General features: G+C 54.3%; 2 protein-coding genes across 6 annotated transcripts; one reads left to right on the forward strand and one right to left on the reverse strand.

Moving 5' to 3' along the window:
• Positions 1 to 86: 86 nt before the first annotated feature.
• VWA7 (von Willebrand factor A domain containing 7) lies at positions 87 to 8,931 on the forward strand. Of its 4 annotated transcripts, none has more exons than XM_043907847.1 (17): positions 87 to 313; positions 591 to 839; positions 1,162 to 1,443; positions 1,940 to 2,036; positions 2,635 to 2,745; positions 3,208 to 3,403; positions 3,516 to 3,685; positions 5,165 to 5,277; positions 5,545 to 5,661; positions 5,994 to 6,179; positions 6,664 to 6,796; positions 6,873 to 7,067; positions 7,171 to 7,263; positions 7,583 to 7,884; positions 7,962 to 8,101; positions 8,289 to 8,463; positions 8,566 to 8,931. In XM_043907847.1, exons 2-17 carry the CDS (start codon positions 606 to 608, stop codon positions 8,737 to 8,739), a joined length of 2,718 nt encoding a protein of 905 aa, XP_043763782.1. In that variant the 5' UTR covers positions 87 to 313; positions 591 to 605; the 3' UTR covers positions 8,740 to 8,931. The 4 variants fall into 4 exon arrangements, with proteins under 4 accessions (XP_043763782.1, XP_043763783.1, XP_043763784.1 ...); XM_043907848.1 differs by having other exon boundaries at positions 109 to 313; positions 574 to 839; XM_043907849.1 differs by having other exon boundaries at positions 109 to 313; positions 6,915 to 7,067.
• A 200-nt stretch (positions 8,932 to 9,131) lies between these two features.
• Positions 9,132 to 11,388, reverse strand: SAPCD1 (suppressor APC domain containing 1). 2 transcript variants are annotated; one of them, XM_043907865.1, is made up of 5 exons: positions 11,024 to 11,388; positions 10,639 to 10,779; positions 10,045 to 10,140; positions 9,857 to 9,946; positions 9,132 to 9,761 (listed from the first exon to the last, which is right to left on the reverse strand). In XM_043907865.1, the coding sequence occupies exons 1-5, from the start codon at positions 11,135 to 11,137 to the stop codon at positions 9,666 to 9,668; spliced, it is 537 nt and encodes a 178-aa protein (XP_043763800.1). In that variant the 5' UTR covers positions 11,138 to 11,388; the 3' UTR covers positions 9,132 to 9,665. The 2 variants fall into 2 exon arrangements, with proteins under 2 accessions (XP_043763800.1, XP_043763799.1); XM_043907864.1 differs by having other exon boundaries at positions 9,132 to 9,946; positions 11,024 to 11,379.
• Between the last annotated feature and the right edge of the window lie 43 nt (positions 11,389 to 11,431).

Consider the following 11,431-nt stretch of genomic DNA (forward strand, 5'->3'; position numbering starts at 1 on the left):
GGTAGAGGTGCGTCTGTCTGGGCCTGGCCCTGGCCCTGAGCCAGGCCTGAGTCACGGCGCTTGCTCCCTCCTCCTCCCGCCTCTTCATTCACCTCCGCACTGCAGCTAAGGGAGGCCCGCCCTGGTGCTGGCTGCTGCTTGTGGCCCTGGGCAGGCGTGAGAAGAGGGGCTAGGGGTTGCCTGTCCTGCCCCCACCCTGCCGGCGCCTCCCTCCCCTTCCACTGAGTCAGGCCTTAGGTTAATTATAACTCTGACCTAAGTGCCCCGTGACGCCCGGCCCCGCGGTCCTGCCCAACGGAGACCCAGCAACCAGGTAGGGGAGAGGCCTAGAGAGAGGACTTCCAATGCCCGGGGCGGGGGGCGGGGAGGGGGCGTCCTGGGGGAGGAGCCTCAGACCCCGCCCCAGCAGGTGTAAGTTCCTATTGGTCTGATAGGCCCTCAGGTTTGCCGAATGATTGAAGGGGGAGGGCGGGGAAGCCAGCCGGAGGAGATAAAGGGCCAAAGCAGGTGCCCATGGAGACAAACAAAGCCAGTCCTGCCCTAAGTCTGTGCTGCTTCCTTTCCTCTCTCGAGTGCCTTCTGTCCCTCAGGTCCATGTCTTAGCTATGCTCCCCGCGGACGTGCCCCTATCCCACCTGGGCCCCTCAGTGCTGCTGCTGCTGCAGCTGCTGATGCCTCCTGCATCTGCCTTCTTCCCCAACATCTGGAGCCTCCTGGCTGCCCCCGGCTCCATCACCCACCAGGACCTGACCGAGGAGGCGGCGCTCAACGTCACGCTGCAGCTCTTCCTAGAGCAGCCGCCCCCAGGTCGGCCCCCCCTTCGCCTTGAGGACTTCCTGGTGAGCGTCCCTGGGTCCAGTCACATCCCGGCCGGATTCCCCCATTCTGGGGACCTCTGCTACTTGAGGGTCCTGCTTGCCAAGAGAAGGAACCCCCACACACATTCCCTCCTGTCCTCCAGACAGCAACAGTGCCAGGAGTCCTAGTCTTAACAATCAGGAGTCCCCCTCCATACAGACGTCCAGGACTGCCCCACCCTTGTAGGGCCCAGCACCCTCAGCTCCTTTCACATCCAGCCTTGAGCACTAGAGCCGGGTGAGCATGGGCAATGGTTCCAACCAAGGGGCTTCCCTGGAACCCCTGCCCCTCCCACTCTCCCAGGGCCGCACCCTCCTTGCCGACGACCTCTTTGCCGCCTACTTTGGACCTGGGTCTCCTTCCCGACGGTTCCGAGCAGCCTTAGGAGAGGTGTCTCGTGCCAATGCCGCCCAAGACTTCCTGCCAACTTCCAAGAATGACCCTGACCTGCACTTTGATGCCGAGCGGCTGGGCCAGGGCCGCACACGCCTGGTGGAGGCTCTACGGGAGACTGTGGCGGCAGCCAGAGCCCTTGACTACACCCTGGCTCGCCAGCGCCTGGGGGCTGCGCTTCACGCCCTGCAGGTGAGAACAGAGTCGGGGGTCGTGGTCAGAGGGGTCTTCGCTTTCAGTCTTCTGGACTCCCACAGGGTGTTTTCTTAGTCATGCCTCCCCCTACTCTAGAAGGGGCTGGGGCCTTGCTTGCCAAGGCCCTGGGGTTATTCCCTAGTCCCCACCAGTCCAAACTGGCAGCTTTCTGTGGGAACAGCCAGGACGCCTTTGTGGCTGGAGCGAAGTGAGTGAGAGGAGGGTGCTGAGGTCCAGAGGTGGGCCGTGCAGGCCACTGAAAGGCCTTGGGTTGGGCTCTGAGTGAGATGGGAAGAAACAGTGGGAGGCTCCCACTTCACCAGAGCTGTATTCCTTGCAAGGGAGAGAGCACTGGAGAGGATGTGGGGTGTCTGGAGGAGCAGCCAGGCGGGAGGAGGCGTTCAGGCTGGGGAAATGGAAGGAGGGGCAGTTGGGCTGGAGACCGCAAGAGCAGTCAGCTAGTGCTTCTTCCCCGTCTTTCTCCTGGGACCAGGATTTCTACAGTCACAGCAACTGGGTGGAACTTGGGAGGCAGCAGCCACACCCTCACCTCCTCTGGCCGAGGCAGGAGCTCCGGAGTCTGGCACAAGGTACGGCCGTGCCCCTGCTGGTAAGCAGGAAGCCCACAGTGCTACCTCCTCTCAGCCCATCCAGCCACTGGGTCACATCCTGAGGTCAACTAGGAGGTGATATGGCTTCAAATCTGAGACAACCTGTGAGGTCCCTCAGTTCAATCAAAGGTCAGTCAATTAGCTGGCTTCCCCAAGAGCACACAGGGGAGGATGGAGCCAGAACCAGCTCTGCAGACCGCAAGGAGTTCTCTTTCATGAGGTTTCCTCCCTGCACTAGATCGCAGGGGACTCTCCTCTCAGTGCCCCCTTCCAACTGAACTATGACCCGGAAGCTGCCTCCTGTTTATTACAAGTACACTTCCTGCCCACAGCTCACAGAGGGTACACTCCCCGTAGGATTGGTCCCCATGATTTTCTAGCACACTCTCAGTCTCAAATATCGAGTCTCATGGCCAGCCGTGAACTCCAGGGTTTAAGTTCAGAAATCCTAGAAAGGTACCCATGAAGGGTACCTGTGGGCTTTCACCTTGTTCCAAGTGGGAGGAAAAGCTGAAGAAGTTTGGGTGGACTGGGATAAATGTCAGGGGTAGCAGAATCATGGGTCCTCTCTTCCCAGTGGGCGATCCTACCTGCTCTGACTGTGAGGAGTTGAGCTGCCCTGGGAACTTGCTGAACTTCACACTCCTCACCTCTGGCTACTTTGGAACTCATCCCCCCAAACCTCCAGGTACCAGATGGGAAGACCCCCAGGAGTAAGGGGAGAAGTCCCTTCCTCTCCCCTGACCCTCTCCCTAAGGACCTCAGTCCTATAGGCCCTTGTCCTAAAATCCAGTAGTATCATTTCTCAGAAGGAAAGGATGCTGGGAAGGGGTGGCTGGCTGGCTGAAGGCCCACTGAGGTGGCCATGGTTGTTGGAGTGCAGGGAGGACAGCTTCTTACAGAGCTGATAAGACTTCAAGGCCCAAGGGAGCTTCTGGGGACCTACTTGAGGGATCAGGGGATCTACCACGTGCTGTTACAACCAACCATTCCAGATTTACTTCAGATTTGCCTTCTGCAAAATGCCCTAATTTTCTGCTGATCCTTTCCTGAGGAGTGAGAGGGTCAGGCCAAGTCAGAAAGGGCTTCATTTTATTAGAAGGCAGTGGGTTTTTTACCTTCACCCTTCAGATCCGTTTCCCTAACCCAGGGAAATGTAGCCACGGGGGCCACTTTGACCAGAGCAGCTCCCAGCCGCCACGGGGAGGCATCAACAAGGATAGCACATCCCCAGGCTTTTCCCCCCACCACATGCTGCACCTCCAGGCTGCAAAACTGGCCCTTCTGGCCTCCATCCAGGCCTTCAACCTCCTACGAAGCCGCCTGGGAGACAGCGGTTTCTCCAGGTGAGTGGCCTCCTGGAGCTGGGCTCCTTAATAGGTAGGTTGCTCTGGAGCTGAGAAACCAGGGGCTGGGGACAAGTGCAGCCGTGCACCATATCTCTGGCCTGCTTCTCAGGCTGCTGGACATCACCCCAGCCTCCAGCCTGAGCTTCGTCCTGGATACCACAGGCAGTATGGGCGAAGAGATCAATGCTGCCAAGATCCAGGCCCGTCATATTGTGGAGCAGCGACGGGGCACCCCCATGGAGCCCACCCACTATGTCCTGGTGCCGTTCCATGATCCAGGTAACTGTGGTCTGGCCAGGAGAGTGGAAGCAAGTCCGGGGCAAGAGGTAATGTCACTGATAGGGAAGCAGGCTTCATGGCTTCACTTCCATAATAGAATGGAGGCACTTCCTACGATCCTTTTCCTTTATTGGTACCTCTATGCATATAGGGAACTATCAGCCACTTCTTCTACTGTTTCCAATATGACAGCACTTGCCATAGGAATTTAATCATAATGGGTGCTTAGGCAGGCAGCCTCTGAGTTGTTAGGCGTCCATCCTAATAAGTCATTTTCAATTCTCTCCATTTCCTTTGGAGAGAGGTTGGGATGAAGATGGGGAAGTTGGTGTGTCTAGGCCTCTGTGAAATATCTGAGACAGCTACTTATATCATATCCCTTCCCCCACTGACTTAGAAGTCAGATTATCTGACCTGGGTTGACCAATCTTACTGTGTGTCCTTAGCCTGTTTGTTTAACCTCTCTTTCCTCAACTTCATCATCCATAAAATGGGTCAGTATTTACCCTGACTATCTCCCAGGGTTGAAATGATCATCAAATAAAATTTGGACTGAAACTTCCCTAAGGAGTGGGTTTGAGTCTGATCCACCTATATAAATCTCATGGTGACTGACATTCAACAGGAGCTTATCACATATTTGATAAGGGTATGAATAAATGAATAATTAAGAATTTAGCACTTATTATGTGTCAAAACACTGTTCTGAAATTTACAAAATCAACTCAATCATCTCAATGGGCTTCTCTGAGGTAAGCACTATTATTTCTCTGGCTTTTCTGTGAGGAAACTGAGGACCCAGGTTTTTTTTTTTTTTTTTTTTTTGTAGTTGACAAGTATAGTTGATTTATAGTGTTTCAGATATACAGCAAAGTGATTCAGTTGTATATATCATTTTTAGGTTCCTTCCCATTATAAGTTATTATAAGATACTGAATCTAATTCCCTGTACTATATAGTAGGTCCTTGTTGGTTATCTATTTTATATATAGTTGTGTATATCTGTTAATCCCAAACTCCTAATTTATCCCTCCCTTTCCCTTTGGTAGTCATAAATATGTTTTTTATGTCCTTGAATCTATTTCTGTTTTGTAAATAACTTCATTTGTATCATTTTTTTAGGTTCCACATACAAGTGGAATATCATAATGACATTTGACTTATTTCACTTAGTTTGATAATCTCTAGGTCCATCCATGTTGGTGAAGCAACAGTTGTTTTTATACTTAAACATATACCCAAAAAAGGCTCACTCAAGACCACAGGAAGTACCACCGTTTTGTGAGGAAATGAGGTCCACTTTCCCACCAGAGGTAGCTAAGCCCTGCCTTGTCCTATCCTGTCAGTATAAATATAAAGAATATTGTTATCTCAATACATGTCCACCCGAGGAACACTGCAGGGTCTCTTGACTGGGGAGATGGCCCTTTTCAGGAAAGAGAGGAGCCTTCTCCTCAGTCTCTCAATCTCATTCCCCAGGGTTTGGCCCTGTCTTTACAACAAGTGACCCTGACCACTTCTGGCAACAGCTCAATGAGATGCATGCCTTGGGAGGTGGAGATGAGCCAGAGATGTGCCTCTCAGCCCTGGAGGTCTGCTCTCCCCACCCTTTCCCTCCCCCTACCCCCTCTCCAGGCCCCACTATCAAGGGATCTAGAGCTTCCCTGGGACCCCACCCTCCATTCCATCTTCAGAACCTAGTCTCACTCGTTTCATTCCATATTTCAGGGCCATACTGCCTTCTATTCTGCCCTCCCTTGCTCTACCCATTCCCCTACTGCCACCATTTTTAAAACATTTATTTATTTTTCATTGAAGGCTGCCATTTTTTACCACCAGTTTTTTCCTCTTCCTGCCAGCTGGCTCTGCTGCACACACCTCCACTCTCAGACATTTTTGTCTTCACTGATGCCTCCCCTAAGGACGCCTTTCTCACCAACCGGGTGGAATCTCTGACGCAGGAACGGCGTTGCAGAGTGAGCACAACTGGTGGGAGACTCAATGTTAGGTACCCAGGGATGTGGGAAACCCCAGGACAACTCTCATTACAAGGATGACACTCACACTAGGGTGGTTAAACCAGCCTTGGCTTGGAGGGAAGAGAAGTGGATAATGAGTGTAACATTTCCAAATCCCTTTAACAATACTAGAGTGGGAGGCCCTACTCTTAATGCTGTAGCAGCCAGAGGACAGACAGAATTTATCACCAATGGTCAGCTCTGTAGAGAGCTTGAGCACAGGAGATCCTTGGTTACAATGGTGCATAGCAAGTAGAAACCTCAAGTACTGGCCTCTCTTCCGGACACAGGTCACGTTCCTGGTAACTGAGGACCCATCTAGGGCTCAGGGCCGGGCCCGGCGTGAGGTCTTGTCCCCTCTGCGTTTTGAGCCATACGAGGCGGTGGCCCTGGCCTCAGGAGGAGAAGTGATTTTCACTGAAGACCAGTACATTCAGGATGTGGCGGCCATTGTTGGGGACAGTATAGCTGACCTGGTGAGTACGTGTGGAGGCTTAGCTAAGAACTGAGGGGATGGGCGACACTGCATTTCTCTTTCTCGTAAGGAATGGTTCCCTTTGCTGAGTTGCCATTCCAGGCAGAAGGGTGGGAAGTTTCTCTCCCTCTGAGATCCACGGCTTCCCCCTTCTATCCTACTCCTTCCATATTAGTACTACCTGTCCCCCCACCTCCACCCCCAATCCTGACCTCCAGTATTTTGTCCTCATGGCTCCTCTGGGAAGTCCTGCCATCTCTTATGGGGGGCGGGGCGGGGCAGGAAGCGGTTACTTCATCCTTAATCCCTTGCCTCCAGCTTTGTTATTGACCATAGCTCCACCTCTGTTCCTTCCTCTCTCACTGGGATCCCTTCTCCAAGTGTTCCTTCATTTCTTTCTGTCTCTACCTTTCTCTCTCCTGCTTTGTTCCCACGTCATCCCATGTCTTATCTTCTCCCCCATTTTTCGGTCCTAACCCCTCAAGGTGACCCTTCCCCTGGAGTCCCGCGTAGTGGTAGCTGAGAGGCCACTTGTGTTCAGAGTGGATGGACTACTCCGGAAGGTCACGGTCCGGATCCACGGGGAGGTCAGCAGTTTCTGGATCAGAAACCCTGCAGGTACTTCCCTGTGTGTGTCTCAAGGCAGTGGGAAGAACAGAGACTGAAGAAGGAGGGGTAATGTATGAAGCAAAAGGAATTCTCCTGTGCCAATCTCTCACCCCCCACACCCACCCAGGGGTCTCCCAGGGCCAGGAGGAAGGTGAGGGGCCTCTAGGTCACACTCGCCGCTTTGGGAGGTTCTGGATGATGAGCATGAATGACCCTCCACAGTCAGGAACCTGGGAGATCCAAGTCACAGCCAAGGGTACCCCCCGGGTGAGAGTGCAAGGTAAGGAGGATGATATTCCTGGGAAAGGGACGGGGAGACCAGAGAGCAGTTATCAGTCACCTTCATCGCCGGAAGGTCTCTGACTGCCTTCGCCCTTCCTCAGCCCAGACCTCCCTGGACTTTCTCTTTCACTTTGGGATCCCCATGGAGGATGGACCCCACCCTGGCCTCTACCCCCTGACTCAACCAGTTGCAGGTACATCTAGCCCCACCCCTAACTTGTGTGTATATATGTAACTTTTTATTGAGTTACAACATTTATAAGGTGCACTAAACTCAAGTGTACAGGCTGGGTGGATTTTATATATTAATAACCATCACTCAGTTCAAGCTATGGAACATTTCCAGCATCCCAGGACTTGCTGCTGGCCCTGCCCATCAGTACCCCCTAGAGGTAACCCCTTTTCCCCATCCACATGGCCCAGAGCTAACCACTATTCAAAGCCGTTCCTGTTTTTCTCCCTGTCTCCAAGTCTCACGCAGATCTCTGTTCTCCCCTCCCCTCCCCTGTCCAGGTCTCCAGACCCAGCTGCTGGTAGAAGTGACAGGGCTGGGCTCCAGAGGAAACCCTGGAGGCCCTCTGCCGCACTTCTCCCATGTGGTCCTCCGAGGGGTCCCGCAGGGTGCCGAGCTGGGCCAGGTGCCTCTGGAGCCCAGGGGACCCCCAGAGCGAGGTCTCTTCGCTGCCTCACTACCGCCCACCCTTCTGTCTACCTTGGGACCCTTCTCTCTGGAGCTGGTTGGCCAGGACGGAGCGGGGAGGGGCCTGCACCGGGCGGCCCCCCAGCCCTGTGCTGTAGTTCCGGTCCTGCTGGAGGTGAGAGGCCGAGGAAGGTGCGGCTGGGGCTGGAGGGAATGGGTCCTGACCCTCCCCTGACCAGCCCTCCTCCACAGCTCAGCGGTCCCCCGGGTTTCCTGGCGCCAGGCACCACAGCCCCGCTCAGCCTCCGCATTGCCAGCTTTTCGGGCCCTCAGGATCTCTATCTTAGGACATCTGCCAAACCCAGTTTTGCCCTCACCTCCAACCTCTCCAGGTGAAGCCCCTGAAACCTCCTGCTCCCTTCTGGTCCCATCTTTCTGTGCCCGGGTATGGGATCCGGTACCTGCTCCTCTGGCCCTTTGGGATGGGAGCTCAGATTCCTCGCTTCCCTCCCCACCTCCCCTTGGCTCCCAGCTATTCAAGCCTGTGGCTGAAGACAGATGTTGGCATCCACTCCCCAGGGTTCACTTGGAACAGAATGAGTCCGCTTGGGGGCGCCTGTGGCTGGAGGTACCAGACACAGCCGCCTCCGACTCCATGGTGATGGTGACGGTGACTGCAAAGGATGGAGAAGCCAGCATGATGCCCCCAACCCATGCCTTCCTCCGGCTCCTGGTGCGGGCCCCCGCCCCGCAGGTGAGTGCCCCCACTTTCAATTGCAGGATAGGCAGGGTAAGGGGAAGGTGGTGCAGGATTAATCTGGGGGCAACCACCCTGACAGTCTCTAATTCTCCCCAGGACCAGCTCCCTGCTCCCGCCTACTCGACTGACTCGGTCCTCAACACCTCCAGCCCTGCCTTCCATCTTTCCACCTCCGTGACTCAGGGCGGGGCTTGGGGAGGGCTGCTGGGCAAACCCTGGTGGACCTCATTTGTGGGGATGTTGCTTTTGCTCAGCCTGGGCCCCTGGTGATACAGCAGCCCCTGGAGGGAAGGGTCTCCAGCGCTGTGCACCATCTTGCCCACTGGTGAGAAGATAGGAGGGGCCTCTACCTCTCCAGGTGGGATAGAGGTTTTCCTTCTCATCCACTTGCCTTTCTTTCCAAGACTGGGAAAGAAAGTGATGGATTTCCCACAATGCACTTTCCCTAACCCTTGTGGGGGGGGAAAAAAAAAAACAACAGACTCATTTTTGGAGAAAGTTGCTTTCTCTTTCTCTGCAGCATCTTTGTTCCACTAATTTATGCTCTCTCCCAAGCTCAGGTGGAGGGGAAGATATGTGGGGCAGTGTCTAAGACTGGAAGTGGGGAGGAGGGTTCCCCACCTCCTACCCAAAGTGTTATTGACATTCTGGAGGTGCTCCTATTTTATTTTTGAAATTCTGGAGAGGCTTCTATTTTATTTTTGTATTTAAAATCGAAGGACAATGCCAATAAACATGTCTTCTCCCCAGAGAGATTTCAGAGAAAGATCACTTATGTACATCGTATCGGAAAGAGTGGGGGGCTTCCCAGGTGGGTGCTAGTGGTAAAGAACCAATGCAGGAGACGTAAGAAGTGCAGGTTCGATCCTGGCTCAGGAAGATTCTGTGGAGGAGGGCATGGCAACCCACTCAGGTATTCTTGCCTGGAGAATCCCCATGGACAGAGGAGCCTGGTGGGCTCGCAAAGGGTTGGACATGACTGAAGCAACTGAGCATGCATGCATAGGGAAGAGTGAGAGCATGAAATGCCAAAAAACATAAAATGGAAGTTTTCAGGAGCAGAGAAGAAACTTTACACCAGTATATTTGGATTTCAGCTGACCTGCCACCCAGAGCCATTTAGTTGCTGAGTCAGAATAAGGAGGCTGGGGATTCTCTCAGTCTCGCCGGCATGACTGAGGGGACCAAAGGAGCCTTTAGACACGGGTAGGGCCCCTCCGTCCATGGGGGCAGCCTGGCTGAGCCATCACCCCTGTTGGCTGAATGCCTCCTTTCTGCTGCTTTGACATCTCCTGGAGAAGAGGAGAGAGATAGTCTGGACGTCTGTGTTCCTCACTCCCACGGCCGGCCGGCCGGGGCTCCTGCCCCCTCCCCCCCCACCACTCACCTGTTGCCACCACATGTCCTGTTTCCTTGGCCTTCCCTTCCAGTCCTGGGTGGTGCAGGAACTAGCTTTGTTTGGGGAATGTGGGAAGAACTGGGGGGAAATGCGATGTTTTGTTAGACCAGTGCTGACTTCAAGTCCCTTCTTCATCCCCATTTCCCAAAAGTGTAAACCAAAAACAATAAACTCACCTTCCCCTGAAGCAGATTCTGCAAGCAGATGTTCACTCTCTGAATCTGGGCTAACTGGGGGCCACCAGGCTCTGAGTGTAAATCTGTTAGAAAATTCTAAAGGAGGAATTGGAGGCAGACAACATGGTGAAAACTTGAGCTCCATCTGCCACTCTTCTCCTGTCACCACAGGCCATTCCTCTCCTCCATCCAGACCCCTCATCCCAGTTCCCTGCCAGGCAGGTGGGCAATTCCAGTACTCTATGCTTCATCTCTGTAATAGTCCAGTTCTTCAGCCCCTCAAATGGCATAGTCCCCACTTTCTCTATTCTTTATGGATCCTCCCTGCCCATCACAGCTCATTGGAACAATCCAGGCCACTCCCCCAGCTCCATGGAGTGATCCAAATTGTGTCCCTCTGAATAGAATGCCGACCAGCCTCCTCTAGGCCCAACTATGAACACCAACCTAACACTTGGTGGCATCCTGTCATTACAATGCTGCTTCCCATTCTTGATCCCTGTCCATTAACTCTTGCCTTTCCAGGATGGTGTCAGGCTGTGTTTACCCATCCCTGCGACCCCTGCCCCCCCACCCCTTGGGTCAGCCCCATACCTCACCAAGAGCCCCCACGCGCAGCTGCTGTTGCTGAGCCTCCCTCAGACGGCCCTCATACCAGGCCTGGCTATGCTCCAGCAGCTCCAGCCCCTGCCAAAGGGCGTCCTGCTCCCGCTCCAGTGCCTGCATCCTCTGCAGCTGAAAAGGCAAGGAGCAAAGGCTGACTCACTCTACAGCAGGGCGACAGGCCATGCTTGGCTTCACTGTGTGGTTGGGTTCACTGTCTGATCACTGACCATGAGCCCAGACTGGCCAGTGAGGACCGGCAGGGCGAGTGAAAGCAGGGGGCTGGAGCTGTGAGTCCTCAAAATTGACGGGGACTGTAGGAGACTGATCTAGGGAAGTGGGCTTCCCCAGGATTTCTTGTGGGACTGATACTCACCCAGAGGAAGAAGCTCCGGGCCCCTGGGTCTTGGCGACTTGTCTCCAGTGGCAGCAACAGAACTGTGTAGGGGGCTTGCACCAGGGGCCACCCACCAGGACCCCGGCTCCCCATGGCTCTGAGGTGGGAAGGGTGGAGCCACGCCCACTGGTGCAGGGCTGGGCCCTCCCTTTCCCCCAGCCTTGTTCTGGTCCTGCCTAGTCTTTTGGCCTCTCAGAGCCCTTCCAGCTGGGTCTGTCTGAGGCCGGGGTGTTCCTACTTTGAGGGAAAAGAACATCTTGGACTTCTGTCTTCCCTCTCATCTGTTTTTGTAGGGCCTGTTGCAGTGGCTGGTTCTCAGAAAGTCCCCCGGGTAGAGCCCAAGGCCTCCCTCCAGCAGTGATACTGTATTTACAGTGAGGCAAGGCA

This window comes from Cervus elaphus, chromosome 7 (assembly GCF_910594005.1).
Source record: "Cervus elaphus chromosome 7, mCerEla1.1, whole genome shotgun sequence".
Lineage (NCBI taxonomy): Eukaryota > Metazoa > Chordata > Mammalia > Artiodactyla > Cervidae > Cervus > Cervus elaphus.